Genomic DNA, 17,257 nt, shown 5'->3' on the forward strand with positions numbered 1-17,257 from the left:
TATATTTGAAATCCATCGTCTCGTATTTAAGCACACTAGATGCATAAAAAACGTTTTCAAATTTACTATTTGCCTGTATTTTAATATTATTCATTATAAAATAGTCTCTATACCAATCGGATAATGCTCAATTAGTTAAAAGAAATGCTTTTACGGAGCTTCAATCCCAATAGTATCAGTTTAATTGAGACATTCTCACTCCCACCCTGATATAGCTACGGGCATGAAGCTGAAAAGATGTCAAAATAGGATATCGCATACCATTTCCCAGCCCTTAACACTCAAAATCAATAGATGGCAAGACATTGGCTGCAAAACAAGCTATAAGAAAAGGAAAACATCTCTTTATGCTTTAGATGTAGTATCCCAAATTTGCAGCTTTCATGCATTTGCACACAAAAAGGAGAACAAAAAAAAAAACATACCAGAGGAAAATCGAGCTCGAAAAATAAGATCGGTCACGTAGAGCCAAAATATCACAGAGATGGTTACCACATAAAGACACAGCACACCATTAGATGGGTAGAGAGTACTGCAGCGTATATGTTAGCATCTCTTCTCATATCTTATCGGAAAAAAAAAGAAGGTTGCCAACTCATCTGCATATACTTAAAAGAACATGACAGGTACTATTAAGAGTCCTCCAAATGGTGGTCAAATGAGCTACCACATGGAAACAACTTGGAACTGACTATTGTCTGGCCTTGTTAGGCAAGCATTACAGCTAACGAGAATGTACAGAATACTTGAAGTAATGAAATCTGTATCATAAAAGAGGAAATGGGCATCCATATGATAGTTCATTCCAAAGATTTGAGTAGCCTGAACAAGCCAGCAGCTTCTCTTATCCGTGAAAACTCGATGCAGAATGCTTGGACTTCAATGAACAGATCTTGAACTGCATAATAGTCAGAAAAATCCTAATGTCAGGATGTGGAAACTTGAATTACCCACTTTATAACAAGAAATATGCATGCAATGAATGTAGAGGCGCAAGACTTATCACCAAAACGTGCATTCAACCAGCGCATATAGATGCTAATGCACATGGCAGGGTAGTTGAAACCAGCCCATGATCAGTCAGTGGAAATATCTAGAAAGATTCATTTTACTATCCTCTGATCAAACAACCAAAAATTCAGGCACCATAGTCCACTGTAACCTAGCATCAGTCATCTAGGTGATTTCCCATGACATACAAGGTTGGTATCAGAGCAAACTTCAAAGTTCAAGAAGCTTCATGGGAAGATTTTACTCTATGATATAACAGGTGATATAGATGGCATCAACCCACTACATAACATTGAGTAACTTCTTGGTATGCAAATTCAAGAAAGAGATAGGCCTACTACATTGTCGGTCACATTTTGAGCTCATGCAACCGGGGAGCAACTACAGTTGTATTCTTCTAGGCATGAAAAAGTATAGAAGGTGAAAGATAATACTGTAATGCCTTCGGAAGTGAAGTGTGCTTTCACCTCTAGGGCATAACTGTCTTGTGTACTCTTCTATAGCTGCTAGTTCATGCTGTGCTTATTTTGCAAATTATTTTAACTAAAATAGAAAGAGAGAGTTCCACTTAGACCTCCTAAACTATTATTCATTTTCATATACTCACTGCAATTTTTTTTAGTAGGCCCCTCTAAATTATCAGAAAACTCTGACCCCGTGACGCCTTTAACGGAGAAGGTGATAGGTAGAAATGTTCCTGTATTTATAATGGTATTTTGGTAATATTAGTACCTTTTCCATTCTTCTCTCCAAAGATAAGGGTATAAAAGTCAAAATTTTAGTCACATCTAAGTCAAGTAACGTTATGGAAGAAAAAAGATAACGAAAAACTAATGGAGAGATTAATTTAAAAAATTTCAATAGTTTAAGGAGTCTTGAGTACCAAAAAAAAGTTCAGAGGTGTATATAAAAATGAGCAATCGTTCAGGAGTTTTAAGAGGAATTATCCAAAGCAGGAACATTAAAACATATGCGGAACCTACAACTTTCCGATCCTAGAGAGGATTTAGGCTTTAGTTCTCTCAGTTACTAAATGCTAGTGATGTAAATAATGGTCTAAACCGGGAATCCTGTTTTTAAGTGCTTTGAGAAAAAGAAAAGAAGAGAAAAAGCCTCACGTACGCTGCTGAGTGTTTAACTATACACAATGGGCATGATCGATGTTCCAATGCACAAGACTCTGCACTGTGCAGGGTCTAGAGACTGCAAGGTGTACTCACCCCTATCCCCATTATTAGAGAGGCTTTTCTCACAACTCAAACTCATGAGAACTAGGGCACAAGGAGGCAAGCCTGACTGGAAAATGTTAGCTATAACATGATGTAGGCAATGTCGTCAGAGATTTGACTTCCATAGGATGAGAAGTGGGATTCTTAACTAGGAATTTTTGGCTATGTCTTGTAGACCTGCCATTGGTAGACTGAAGAAACTGTTGGCATTTCTGTAATTTGTTTACAGATGAGTTATTACTCCCTTCACATGGACACCATATTGCAAAACAGTTAATAAGACAATGAGTTTCCTCCAGTATTACGAGTCTGCAGAACTGCAAAATTGAGTCTGGTGGACATGCAGACACTTACACAGCAAAACTATAATCCAGAGAATGAAGCTTGTTCTTTAGTTAAATAATGAAAGTATCCAAATTTTTCTAGATAGACGGACGGAAAAGAATCAAGGCCTTATAAAGAAATGAAGAAATGCAGTTAAAACCCACATAACTCTACAAGGCAAATGGTACAATAAATGACAATATGTCCGTTTATGTGTGTGTAATATACTAATATGCAAATAAATATGAAAATCCATCTATGAAAACTAATCAGTCCAATGTTATGATAACATAGGAATAAAAAAGTCACCTAGAGCAAAGAAAAGAAAGATGTAATACATCACTTATTAGTGCCAAGTATATTGAACATATGATTGAGCCCATCAAATTAGAAAAGAATGCTGAACGTAAAGAAAGGGAAATTCTATTAAATGTCTGGCAATTCATCATATACTTCAGGTGATAATGAAAGTATGAAACAAGTGAGTATGGGTATTTAATTCATCTGCAGGCAAGAACATGCCCAGACACAACCACCTTGAGGGATACTCTGATTAGATGTAGCATCACAAGTTAAAGATAATGATATTGACAAGCTTACTCACCATTAATGATCTTGCTTCGGATAAGACTCTGCAGAAAGACGCACACCAATCTCACAAGTCTGTTTTGCATGTACTTATCCTGTAGATTAATATTAATCCATATAAGCAAATCCACATTTTCTTTATGTGCTCAATGAAAGCACCATTGAAATGCAAAGAGCTTCACTTTGATACTAAGAAGATTTTAGCATAAAGATTTGCATGTACTAGGCATGTACCAAATTTCCCCAGTCTATAATAGGGCACTTGAAACTGACAGGAATTGAAGGACGAGTAGATATTAGCCGTAGAAGATATGATTTAGCATATTTAAAATTTTAAATGGGTAAGCTTAACACAAATATTTGCCGCCAAATGTCAGAAGTTCATGCATATACCTAATAGTAGGAAACAGCATAATTACCAAGTAAGATATATATGGTAGAACTGAACGTGATAATTAAAAGTTTACAGCTTCATACAGTAATGTTATAATGTGGTAGTATGCCAATTCTCAAAAGGCATTTACCAGTTATGTACAGTTGTTTACAAGTGTCTGGTTGTAAAATACTTCGATTCTGATAACAGATTTTAGTTCTATAGTTAGTTTCTATGTGCTCAATTTTACCTAGCATACCTAATCCTCTGGCAATGACGGATTCCACCAGCAGTGACAAGTTACCACCTTTGAAATCACATGTTTAAAAATATCCATAAGAAAAGAGAAGTACCTTAATGTTTTCGCATGAAGCTATACAATTTCTTATGTACATATGAACGAACTCTGTTGGGAGGTCAACTACAGCTGTTAGCCTGTTTACAACCTCCATAGAGTGTAGACTCATCTCCATATTCACAAGAACTGAAAAGTACCTGTGACAACACATTTTGGGCCTTAAAACTAAAATACTGTAGGACATTTGCGTTGTTACTAACCAAATGATTAAACAGGCTTACTCAGATATTTCAGGAGAATTCATCAATTTTGAAAGAACTTCAACGGCAATAAGTGGGTTGTGTTCAACAAGGTCCTGCAATAATATGCAGTTCTTTCAAATCCAGGTCATGGCGGTTGTAAAAGCGATCAAGTATGGCTAAAGAAAAAATACATACCGGTAGCTTCCTTGGTGTTATCCCACAATGATAGACTAGCTTTGGGTCCTTTGCCAGTTCAAACGCAACCTGCTACAATAAGCTGTATATAGATTAGACCTATTGTGTCCTTTAGGAACAAATTAGGATAAAACAGAAAAATAATATTTATGGGGTGCCCAGCAAGTCCCCTAAGTAAAAGAAATAGAAATTGGCTTTAAAGAAACTATAAAAAACTCCTAGCAGTGAGCTAATTTAAAGGACTAATAAATCTGTTCAATTCATGACCCCCTTCCCTCACACGAACTATAACTTTTATTGCATTATAGCATGAATTAGAGTGAAACCTCCTGTTGGGCAGGTAAAAGTGGACCCCTTAATGCTCTTGCAATCAAATCGCGAACAGCAGCTCCTCGGCTGGTGTCAGCACACATGCTATAGTCCCACAATGGCTCATGGTTGTTGTCAGGGTTAAGCCACACAAGCTGTAAAAAGATCCAAACAGACTAAGCACACAATCAAAAGAGAACAAGATATTGACTCATCCCCGACAATCAAACCTCTCCTTCAAAGACTGGTAGCCTTGGGGGAGCAGGCCTGATCCATTGTGGACTCAATCCTTCCAAGGACACATTCTGTAGCAAATCAGTAAGAGCAGATTCTCTCTCTTCAGAATCATTTCTTGGTTTAGCTCCTGCTGGTGAAAGTTTTAGCCTGACAATTAAAAAATAAGCGGTAACCTATCAACAAAGTGAGAGGAATTAAGGCTCTGTTTCTCCCATATTTTACATACTCTGATGAATTTGCAACGCTATCCTGAGGAACATCTGGGTCAGGTATGACATTCCTAACAGTCGCGGTTCTGAAAATGCTAGCATAAGGCTGAGCTTGTGGATCATTGCAAAGTTGCTCTTCAAGTTGTTCACGTTGTAGTAAAACCTGAACCATCACAGAATGAGCTTTGTTTTCAAAAGTCTACCAAAAGTGTGAAACCAAAGTACCAAACTATTCAATTAATATAGCATGTTTTTATCCAAGTGAGTCTACACTTGATTGTCGCTCCTCATGAAAGGCACAGACCTACCTGAGAAGTTGGATCAAATCCTTTGATGTAATTGACAGCTGACTGGCCCAGAATCTGAGCATAAAACCAAGATAAACAAGTTAAAGTAACTCACCAGAAGCAAAACTTTTACATTGTGGTATGCATTTGTCATACCATCATTAGGTGTTTACTGAATGCTGAGTCCAATAGAAAAGGACATGAAGAGAAAAACAATAAATAAAGGAAACGGAAAACCATAGCAAGGCCATTATTGTTTGGAGTTTAGACCGACTTTTATTATTCATAAACCCCATTTGCACTTCATTAAGAACCAACATGCCTCACAATCAACATTAGAAATACATAGAGGCTTGTAGATGTGATAGAACATAAGTTCCACTATACGTTTTCAACTTCTCTATATACGTGAATATCCCTATTTACATAAGTTCCAAAAAGGTTGTGCACAGGGACCTCTTTACTACTATTTCCGCTGTCTGGACCCAACAACAGTTGAACAAAAGCCAATTCAGATTTCTCAGAAGTTTCATCGCAAGCTGCCTGTCAGACACAATGGATTCATGTAAGAATTCAGCAAAAGAGTAGCATTATATGTAAACACCAACATCACAAAAGGAAATTGTAATATTCAAGTATGGTAACTTCTAGGATCTAAAAAACCAACACATCTAAGCCCATAGAAAAGCTGCATGGATAATTCAATGTCAAATTCACTTATTTTCAAGGAAACACTTCAACACCACTGTAGTTTCAAACTTTTAACATAGTAAGCAATAAATCATGCTAGACAAATGGGAACTCAGAACAACAGTAGCCACACTGATAGATTTTGGCAGGTCATACTTATCTCCATGTAGCCTAGCATGTGACATATGTAAGAATTATAATAAGGTTATATTCCTACTGAGGCCACACAATAATATCCTTAAATAAAATAGGACATGCTGATCTGGCAATTTCTAAACAATAAAAAAAATGAAATCTTATCATCCTTGGTAGTTGGTTCAACTTGCTATTTGACTTAAACTACATTCATATCATTCAAGATAATAAATGGAAGCAACCAGTCTATTTAAGATTAGTCTCACATTTCTTCTACATAAATATTTGTCTACAAGAAGCCTCATGTTGAACATTTTCTTGATTAAGAATCTGATAGAATTTTGAGTTTCAGATGATGAGTACATAGCTCTGCTAGCAAAGGAGAAATTCACTCATCTTAAATTTTAAGTATCAGCTTACATTACATTGTATTCTTTTAATCATCCATCAATCATATTTTCTCTAGATGTTTTAGCTTCCAATCACTTGCATCTAATTGTTCTTATCCCAGAGAGCAGCAGAATGTCTAAGTGTATTAAACAAAAAAGGTATCAGCAAATAATTCCCTCATGCTTGGTTTCACTGATATAAGCACACAATAAACTGGCATCTAATAACAATTATAATGAGCGAAAAAAGAAGCTCAAGACAAATGTGCATATGAAAAGAATAATTTACACACATGAATAAACTGGAGTCCTCCTTAGACACACATTTCATAATGACAACTAAAATACTAAATGATATCAAGTAAAAATCATGAGTTCGAGTAAACACATTAAAAATAGAATGTGGAGAGCAGCTAGAATAACTCTAGTTAACAGTAATGATTTAAAACTGCAGCCGTATTCAATATCACAAGATTTCAATGGTTCAATATACAAGTAAAAGATTAGCAGGTTGAGAAAAAACAAAAAACAATTAAAATTTTGTACTTTGCAAAACTAAATATAACAGAGCATAACTGGCTACATGTGTAGTCTTACATCTATTAGGAAGGACAGAAATGGGTTTGAAGAGAGTGACTGAGACGAATAGGTTTGGTGCAGGATGGCAAATGCAATCAAGCGCTGGCTGAGTTTAAGCATTTTTTTGTCCTGGCCAAAGAAATTAGACAAAAAAAAGAAAGATATTAGATAGGTACTTCATGAGAAATCAAAATTAACCAAAATCCAGATATTGAAAGATAAAACAACAAAAACTATTTGAATTACTGGCACAAAATGTGCACATGTATTGTAAGAACACATGCATAGCAAAATAACAGTTTTAAAAGAAGTGGATGAACAGTAATATCCATCACAAAAGGAACTTAGGTTGTCTCGACTTAACAGGACACCGTGGGATTGTTGTTGTGCTAGACTTAATGATGCCGCATCCTTGGTAACAGAAATTCAAACCATAATATGGTGTGTATGACTTGGCATATATCATCATTTATATCCAAATTGTGAACTTGTGATTTTCCTGTGTTAGGAGGATTTTGTTTGAAAAAAATATATATACTCTCCTGCATCTCTCAAGAGATAAGCATTACGTGGCAATCATCACAAGTACCAGACGATGGTTCTATTAAGCATGGAAAAAGATAAAGGATATGAATATGATACAATATGGATATACTGACACATAAATCGTGAAAAATCATGTTCACAGAGAACTGTGTTCTTTGACATAGAGAACGATGCATCTATTTGCCCAATATCTTGTCCTATTGTCCTTATAATGTCATAATACCCACAAATTGTGCTTGCTAAGGGCAAGGATTGTCATCAAAATCTACTCCCTAGACACTTTCCAAGTCTGTCAAATCAAACCACATTGACAGATACTACTCCATTTATAAAGGCTTCTTACAGCTCAGTGGCGAAAGATCTAATTTTTTCTACAAGTAAATCAAAGGTACTAAAGAAATAAAAATAACCACAAGAAACCAATATAACTCAATAACTTAGGAAGTAGGACATAATTTAACCATCGTACTCCACTCCGCACACTTCCATATTCTACGAAACTCGCCACAACCACAGATATTGTCATCAACTGCAACCTTTTCTGTAGTCCAATTCAGCACATTGCTTTACAGTTTATACCACGTTTCACTACACTCGATGGCCAAAAGATCCAATCTTGACCCGCGTAAGTAAAAAATCAAGAAAATGATGAAACAGAAATCATCGTAAAGAAGTCAGTTTAACTCGACATCTCCTAGTTAACGACCCGAACCCTAAAAACCGAGGCGGTAGCCCTAAGAGCAAGAATCCAAGACACCGCCAAGACCTAGAGCAAGAAAACGAAAGGATCACGTAGAGAGGCTTCGAGGGATAGAGTCTTCGATCGCTCTCGCTCACCTCTAAGAGCGCGGCGAGGGAGCAGAAGGCGCGGAAGTGGGAATCCCGAGGGAAGCGGGAGAGGAAGTCGGCGACAACATCGGCGAAGGGGCGGGACTCGGCGTCGAGGAGGGAGAAGAGGGTTTTCGATTCCTCGATTCCGAGCATGGTGAGAAGAGGATGGAAGCGATCAAGAAGTCCGGAGAAGAGAGAAGAAGAGGAGAGAGGTTTCTTTCTTCTATTCCACCACGCGTAGCCTTATATTCCTTTGCTTGAGTCGACTATGAAGGAGGGGAGACGGGTTACGGGTTGCGGGTTGTCGGGTTGCGGATTGATACCATGAGTGAATTCGCTCTTTCCTATATAATATTGATCAGCCTTATATTCTTTTTCTTTCTTCTAAGCTTTTAGGTGATTAAGTCTCAAATTCTAGTTATGTCAGTGTAAGCCTGAACTCTATATATAGGAGAGGTTGGTTTACTTTGTTTAATCATCCATAAAATTAAAGCACTAAGATTATCTTAACATGAGATTATCTTAACAGTAATAGTAGTATAGAAATATCCAAAATGGTAACCTAGGAGAAGAAGTAGAATAATCTTCCTACACCACCGCCACCGCTTTCATCCCGCCTATCATTCAAGATCCATCACCTTCCAACATCTCTCCGCCAACCATCATTCTCTATGAGCTCAATGAGAAAACACTAATATCTACTCCAATGAGCTCAAATTTGGGTATATAAACTCCATGAAAATTTCACCAAACCCTAATATCTACGAGAAAACCAAACTCATGACACCACGGCTCATTTATAAATGAACCGTTCTTGAAATTTAGGCTAAGTTTGACCTAGTTTAGAACGTCGAATCAAGATCAAAAGATTAATATCTACTCTCTTAATCAATCTTAATTCAACTCAAGCATGATTTAATAAGCTTGATCCAAGTTTGACCTAATTCAAACTTAAATTAAAATTGCATCAGGTTTCAATTAGGTTTGATTTTACTCATCAGACAGGTCAAAGTGTCAAAACAGTAGAGCCAGTCCTCCCTGCCATTTAGAGAAGAAAAGAAAAAGTATAGTGTGATTGATTTTATAGAGGATGTGAATGTGACCCGAATGATCTTTCTTGTACTTTTGCTATACAAGAAAATGATTGCTCCATTAATTATCATCCGGAAAAGTAATTATGCAAGCAATTAGTACCTAGCTACTTAGTCTTTCATGATAATGTTTCAATGTCAGTAGCAAATTATGCCCTTTCTTGCATTAGCTAACTTTGAGCCTAGATTTGCCAAATTGCAAGCGATACAAATGTGCATAGCTCTTCTCCAAGCTTGACAAGAAAGAGATAATTAATTATTGGACCTTCAAGTTAATCAGCATGAAATTAACAAGTGATTGTGAATTTTGTTGATACAAATGCACATGAGTCTGCCTCAAAACTGTTGGTATGATCAAATAACAAGAACAGTAATTGTAACAATAACATTTATAATATTAATAATGATAACAAGAATAACACAACTGATATCACAGAAAGTTGATTTCCATACTCCTGGAGAATATGTCAAAATTTTGTTGATATGACCAAAAGAGTGCTGCAATCAGACAGACCAGTAGATGGGCAATGGCTACCTTCCAACAAGCAAATGCAAGTAAATTTTAATCAGAATAGTAAAAAGAATGATACTGGGATAAGAACACACTGAAGCTTATATACATAAACTTTTTCCTTGGCAACAAAAAAGACGATACAACATAAAGAAAACAAACCAGCCGCCAAAAGCAAATACCTACATATATTTATATACTATTTACTCACGAGATGAGGAAAAGAGAGTGACAGAGTTCATCACATCTCTTGTAGTCTAATTAGTTATCCTCCTCTCAACAAAGGTCAGACCGAGTGACCATCCCCTTATCACCAATGTCATCCACCTGCCGACTTCGATCCGACCTAACGGAAAGAGAGAAGAGGAAAAAAGGAAAAAAAGGAAAAAAAGGAAGGATGATGATGTTATCCAAGCAGTATGGCAACCATTAATTACATGCACTGCCTTCTTCCATCTTTCTTCTTGCTGCCATTTAGGTTAAGACACAAGCCCCCAAATCCAGCAAAAGCCAAACAGAATCGGGCCCACCCATGGGCCTACAACATACCAGCTAAGATCAAAGAAAACGAACAGAATCATCATAGGCACTACTATTATCCTACTTGGTCAACATAGGTAAGTTAGCAATCCTTATCAGCAAACAGGACCCGGCCTCGCCGAGCAGTTAGGTGATGCATCAGGCATCAGATGAGTCTTTCTTAAGGCTTGGCTTGATGACCTCAGTGAAGGCCGGCAGCTTCACCTTTGGGGACAGCCTCTTGGCCTCCTCGCATGTGTAGATGTATATCTTTTTCACCATGTTGCAAAACTCACTACATTGCATATAGGGAAATAAAAGTTAATGTGAGTAATAAACACGAGAAAAAGAAATTAATTGACTCGAACTTACTGCCAAGGGTCATCCCCAACCAGCATCATGTCATCCTCGTCATCAGTGTAGATGACCTGCCATTTTTTTAAAGGACCGGAGAACTCCCCTTTAATGTTAAACATCTCTTCCAGCTTGCAAAGAAGGTCCTCATACCCATCTAGTCTTGTCAAGTCTACAGCCCTCCCAACAGCCATTCCTTGCATGTGAACCTGCACGATTTCAAGTCATTCTAGTTCAATTCTCATTCTCATTCCTCCAGAGCAGCGAAGTTCAATAAGATAGCAGTAGCATCACCCTAAACATAAAAGATAAGCTGGAGTCACCTTGGTGCAGCTCCTTAGCTGCCTGCTCTGAGACTCTTGTGGTGACTGCTCGCTACTGATTGCAGGAGCATCAGACCTGTTGACATTTGATGGCTGAGATTGTCGATCAGAATCCCCATCCAAGATGGTTACCGGTTGAACTTCCGCCATAATACCAGAAAATGTTCCCACTGGTGAGGTTTCCTCCATCGCAGGACCTTCTACTAGCTGGATCCCAAACAGTCTGCAGCCACCACTACCTTCCTGTTTTCTTTCATATGTTTCCTTTTTTATGCTCGAGATGGAATCAGTTCGTGTATCTCTGCTCGGCCAGTAAAGGTTGGAACTTGCAGACAGTCCATTATTTGCATTGAACCCAACTGATCCAGTCTTTGATGTCAATGAGAAGAGAGAGGTGGGACTAGATGATGAATATAGCTCCCTACTGTGTTGTAGCCCCGAGAAGGAGAAAGTTTGTGGAGGCTCAACTGAGGCTTTCCACAGACCTAAATTTAAGTAAATGAATAAGTAAAAGAGTATAAAAGAATTCTTAAATGAACAAGTAAAAAGTTAAAAGGTTAAAATAATTATTCCTAATTCCTATGAAGAGAAAATGGTATCCATTACTAATAATTGTACGCAGATCTGATGGTGACAAAATGTGTACTGTCCTAAAACAGGTCTTGATGATAACAAGAATGGCTGCAAATTCATTAACTCAATTAAATAAAAAAGAAATTGATAAGAGAAATAATTGCAAAAAGATATTAGAGATACTGAATATAATGTGTCCAATTATGTATAAACATGAAGAATAAGACTGATAGACCACTTAAATCAATAAAGCCATGAATATGGCAAAAAAGGATCCAAAAGGCATTATAGATAAATTATTAAAAACAACTACAATAGAAATCAATTTAATTGTTCAACACAAATGAAGGTAATAGAAGTATGTCATCGCCAGCAAGGGGCATACCAAAAGCTGGAGGTAAATCTGTTTTCACAGTAGGTGTAGATGGTGGTCTTGCACGTTTATTCCTTGATGCCGGTTGGACAGTTGGATGATTACTTGCAACAATTGGCTCCAGTTCCCATGGTGACACTCTGTCTGGACGTGGAATTGCTGATGGTTCATCCCATTGGACCTATGCAACAATCACAGCATGAATTAAAATAAAAGAGAATGAAAGGAAATGAAGAATTAAAGAACAGCAAACATAATGACTATATTGGCAGTTTCAAGCAGATGGAAAACTTTAAGTGCTGAACGGAATTGTAGGAAGTTTAAAACTAATTAGCAAAGAGCTTGGTTTTCATCAAGACTTCTCACTAGCATGATCCCTCAACATACTAATACCAACAGTAACATACTACCTTCAAAGATCTCCACTCGGAACCTGTCCATCGAGATGTTGGCATGTCTCCAAAACCAATAATAGTACCACTGAAACTGCAAAATTGTAAAATAAAGCATTGATAATGAATCTTAATTGCATATCCAATTTTAGATCAAACCCAAGTGACTAAACAAACCTTCTTTCAGGAGCTTCATCACCCTCAAATCTCATCTTAAACCTCATTCCAACAGAGAACTTATGATTCTTGGCTTCAAGATACTTGTTGAGGCTTACAATAAACTCAGACCTACTTGTTCTGAAGAAGAAAGAAAATGAAGATTTTACTTAGAAGTCCACGGTAAACCTTACCTTGTTGACTGGAAGAAAAAAAAAACAGACATGAACCACTGCACTAGCTAATAGAAGAAGAAATTATGAACTTATATGAAATGTTAAAGCTGTCTATAACTGAACAAAGAAGTTTGAACTCAGAACTAATCATCTTCTAAGTGTAATTATGAAATGAAGGCATCACATTTATCATCTGACAATATGAGATCACTGACGCAAGTTATTAAGCATGACTGGAGTGTCTTTTTTATATCTGTTTTGGTGCTTTGATATTGCATATGAATATATTACATCTATTGAGGCAATTTCAGAAACTATAATGCCCAAATTCAATAAGAATCAAACCTTGGCTTATAGAAAACAGAAAAGAGGGTTCCAGTGGAGATAGCATGAGATGCAGTTGCCAAAACTCCAAGATGCATGCTGTGACTAGATATGACAGACGATGGCATGTTACTCAATTGCCTCATAAGCCGCCTCACACCGACTCGCAACTCGTTATTCTCACCTCTGCCATGTAGCAAATATAAAGATAGTTAAGTGCAAAGTCAGGAAACAGTGCATCTAGTGAGTTCACTAAAACAAGAAACTACCCTCTACAATAAGGTGGTAAAACATTGAGTGAACGTCCTATCAAGGATTCAAGATGACCTATTTACTAACCTCAAAAAGATAAATGCATCACCAGCCACCAACCGTTTTGAGCTAACAAAGACACTCCAGCCTGTGGTGAGGAGATGCCTCCTTGGTTGACCTGAAAGAGAAGTTGATAAAGTAATGTAGCAATGTCGCCAATTTCAGCTATGTGAAAGAATGGCGAAAAGTGACATACATCAACAATGTACAAGCCAAAACTAATCCATCAAAGCCAATAAATCTAGATTACATGAGACTAAACTGGATAAAACATGTTTACACATCCTGTAGCCACATGAAACTTCTTCTCATTCTTCATTGATCAGTTCCTTAGTTGGCACTAAATAACCATGCAATCAAAAGTGGAATAGCGACATCTATTATATGATATTCCGCAGGAAAACTTTTATCATATAGAGGGTGACACTCAATGTGATAGCCGTGGGTTCAGTGTTGGAAATGGTCTCCTCAGAAATGAGATTAAAGCTATGCGCATCTTATCTCCCTAGACCTCATTTGGGAGCCTCAGCCACCGGGATGCTTTTTCAACACTTCAATCATATAAATTTCACATTTCAAATTTTGTGCGACTGTATTAACAGTAGAGTGGTATCTTGAGACTTGACACATGTTGAAGGAAATGAAATAGATCTACTAAATTAGAACTGAGATGAACATTAAATGAAAATGATCTACTAAAGACCAATTCAAATTCCAATAAATGACAAAAAGGCAATGAACCAACCTCGAAATATGTGACGAAAATGCCATTCATTTCGATGCAGATCTTTGGCAACCAATTCTTGCCATGGTGGATGTTGGGTCATATCCTGTACAAAGAAGAAAGGGAGTTGGAAAGATGAATCAAAATAGTAGGAATGAAAATTAGAAAAACCTTGGGCCAGCTTAGTTTAGAAGGTTGATTGCCAGAAACTCAGAAAATGTTTCATATAACTAACCAGAGGAGGTAGACATTCATCTGCATGCCTCCGAAGAACTGAGAAACCCCCATGGGTGCTCGTATCTGACGCAGTTAGTGTCTTACAAAAGGAATGGACCGTGCACCTTTCAGGTTCCGGGAGTGGGGGATCTGGGCTGGTCACCTCAGCTTGCTGATCAAGAATATAGCTAGAAGCAGTAAGTATGAAGACCAGAAAAAAGTAAAAGAGATTACTATAAAGCATATAAAAAAGAAATTCATGACTTCAAGCAACTTTTCTACCTGCCAGAGTAACATCACTAGAATTATTCAACTAATACGAACAACAATAGGGAAGATTTGATAGACAAATAGGAAACTTTAAAGGTAAGCTTACATCTGGTTCAGGTAGTAAAGTTATCTGCGCATAAACTTCATCGGTATCTGATTCGGCCTACATGCAAAAGACACATCATTAGTGAACCTTGTAAATAGGAATAGCAATTTGACCCCACATTACATCAAGCAAGTGGAAGAACAAAACAGAAACTTCGAAATGTTGACAGGCAGGACACCATAATGAGCTTACTTGAAGTTGAACATGGACAACCCTGCATAGAATCTTTGATGGTAAATCAAACAAGGGCATATGCTGGTCCAGCCCTTGATTGGTAGATGCTTCAAGCTACAGAAGATCAGAAACAGCAATCAGTTTAGACATGAAAAGCTACTATGGACAGATTGTATTAACCCAGCAGAAATGCCATATAACTAAATAACTATTTACTGCTCAAATCTAATCGTCTTCACAGTATTAAAGAGGATCCAACCCAATAAATTGCAATTGACTAAACAGAAGATCTAGATGCATCAAAATTTCCCACAATAAGGAGAAGAGAAATTCACTGAATGGAAACTTATGACTGGGAATGCAATATGATTCTTGTTTTAAAGTTGCACAAGAGTAACTCAAATAGTTTTGAATAAGAAGTTTGAAAACCTGCTCCATATGACCCTGAGGAAAGTAATAAACCCGCTCTCCTTCACGAGGTACTGTGACAAGAGGTCCTGCACATGCATGCCAGAGTTCCTTGTATAGGACATCACTGGAGTTCCCTGTAGGCAGAGAAGTTCAAAGAAATGGAGACAAAAAATAAGGCCCGAGATTGTGATACACCAACAAATAAGATCAAATTAAATATAAGCCAATTGAAAAAGGGATATGCAAACAACTTGAAATAAGAAAAATAAATAATTGAGAATGTACAAAATCTCACCGGAGCCGAACAAAAAATCAAACGAGCAAAATAAACAAAAAGAACGAAAGAGAAATCAAAATCAGAAAATGGAGCATGTCCAACATTTATGTATAATCAAAATTAGGCAAAAGTGAAAGAGAAACGGTAGAATCATAGACTCATTCAACCACATGAACTTAAATTTTGGTTGTTAGAAGCGTGAAAGGCTACAATCATGGAAGAAGAAGTGGAGAACCAATCGCCAAATTCTAGGTTAGCTTCAAAATCAATTACCAGTTCATAATATCAATATTCCTGTCCCAAAAAGGCCAAATCAAAGAACAAGATCACGTAAAGCTTTCGAAGTTAAACCTGATCCTGATCCTGCTAGTCCTCCTGGCGAATTACTTAAAGGTGTGATTGCCATCGGCGACGCCATGAGAATTCTCTCCAATCTCTTTCAAACAGCTCGATCAACTGGACTTGAAGCTTGAGAAAAGATGAAGACAAGCAACAGCAGCGGCAGCAGCAGCAGCAGCAAAAGAAGGAGACTTTTTCATCTACCCCATTTCGTCAGAGATCTCTCCACCATAATAAAGATCAGTCCTTTGGCTGCTCAGCCAACTGGTCCACGAATCAACTCCAAGGCCACTCGAAATCCCCCGCCCTTACCAACCCTAGTAGCAACCCTAAAAAAACGAAGCCTCGCCTAGACTCGAGAAAATTTCCACTGCCCTCCTATAATAGCACCTGCGGCCTACTACTCTCTCTCTCTCTCTCTCTCTCTCTCTCTCTCTCTCTCTCTCTCTGCCAGTTGCCGCTTTTTACTCTCTTCGGAAAGCGAGAAGAACCCTCCTCGAAACGCCCCCTCGTCTTCTCTCTCTCTCTCTACTTTTTGAAACGGAGACGACAACCTTTAACGGCCCAAGGCAGCGTAAAGGCACATCTCCAGGTCCGACAAATCCCCACTTCTCTCCCTCCTCCGGATTCACCAACGGATGGATACGGTAAAAATCCCGCCTTGGAGCCACGGATCTGACTCCCAGGAAGAAGAAAAGACGACCAAAACTCAAGCCTTCCCTCGCAAATCCACCAATTTGCGCAGGAATCCGCGGATTAAACGCCTCCTGGAGCGAATCCTCTTCCAACGCGACACAGAATCTCGCAAGGAGAATCCAACGCCAGAAACTCTTAGCAACTTCTAGAACAATGAGATCTCGCTCGGGGGGCACCAAAAGCCACGTCAATCCCCAAAATTCTCCACACACACACACACAGAGAGAAAAAAAAGAAAAAGAAAACCTTCGAGAACCCCACAATTTCGGCCGAACCTGAGCTCTTCCTGCCGCGCTTCTTCCCCCGATTCGAGAGTCCGACGCGTCGTTCGGGATCTGCGGGAGTGCGAAGGGATCGGATAGAGCCTAGAAAAGAAGGGAAGGGAAGGGGGAGAATGAGAATGAGAATGAGAATAGGGAGGGAGCCAAGAGTCGAGGAAGAAGAGCTCCTTGTCCTTTTAACGAAAAC

The 17,257-nt window shown here is 38.0% G+C and overlaps 2 protein-coding genes across 4 annotated transcripts; both read right to left on the bottom strand.

Moving 5' to 3' along the window:
• Positions 1-530: 530 nt before the first annotated feature.
• Positions 531-10,417, bottom strand: LOC140802347 (uncharacterized). Of its 3 annotated transcripts, XM_073157846.1 has the most exons (13): positions 10,286-10,417; positions 10,017-10,098; positions 7,114-7,224; positions 5,759-5,845; positions 5,324-5,377; positions 5,033-5,178; positions 4,800-4,953; positions 4,587-4,724; positions 4,261-4,332; positions 4,105-4,178; positions 3,879-4,020; positions 3,169-3,247; positions 531-898 (listed from the first exon to the last, which is right to left on the bottom strand). In XM_073157846.1, the coding sequence occupies exons 3-13, from the start codon at positions 7,213-7,215 to the stop codon at positions 801-803; spliced, it is 1,146 nt and encodes a 381-aa protein (XP_073013947.1). In that variant the 5' UTR covers positions 7,216-7,224; positions 10,017-10,098; positions 10,286-10,417; the 3' UTR covers positions 531-800. The 3 variants fall into 3 exon arrangements, with proteins under 3 accessions (XP_073013947.1, XP_073013945.1, XP_073013944.1); XM_073157844.1 differs by lacking the exons at positions 10,017-10,098; positions 10,286-10,417 and adding an exon at positions 8,479-8,709 and having other exon boundaries at positions 4,261-4,329; XM_073157843.1 differs by lacking the exons at positions 10,017-10,098; positions 10,286-10,417 and adding an exon at positions 8,479-8,705.
• Positions 10,154-17,257, bottom strand: LOC140802345 (auxin response factor 7-like). The gene is made up of 14 exons (XM_073157841.1): positions 16,106-17,257; positions 15,496-15,611; positions 15,085-15,180; positions 14,893-14,949; positions 14,536-14,688; positions 14,322-14,406; positions 13,604-13,694; positions 13,286-13,450; positions 12,786-12,905; positions 12,627-12,702; positions 12,229-12,397; positions 11,271-11,755; positions 10,966-11,156; positions 10,154-10,888 (listed from the first exon to the last, which is right to left on the bottom strand). Exons 1-14 carry the CDS (start codon positions 16,170-16,172, stop codon positions 10,753-10,755), a joined length of 2,007 nt encoding a protein of 668 aa, XP_073013942.1. The 5' UTR covers positions 16,173-17,257; the 3' UTR covers positions 10,154-10,752.

Source organism: Typha latifolia, chromosome 15 (genome assembly GCF_019914945.1).
Source record: "Typha latifolia isolate L0001 chromosome 15, TyphaL0001v2, whole genome shotgun sequence".
Classification (NCBI taxonomy): Eukaryota; Viridiplantae; Streptophyta; class Magnoliopsida; order Poales; family Typhaceae; genus Typha; species Typha latifolia.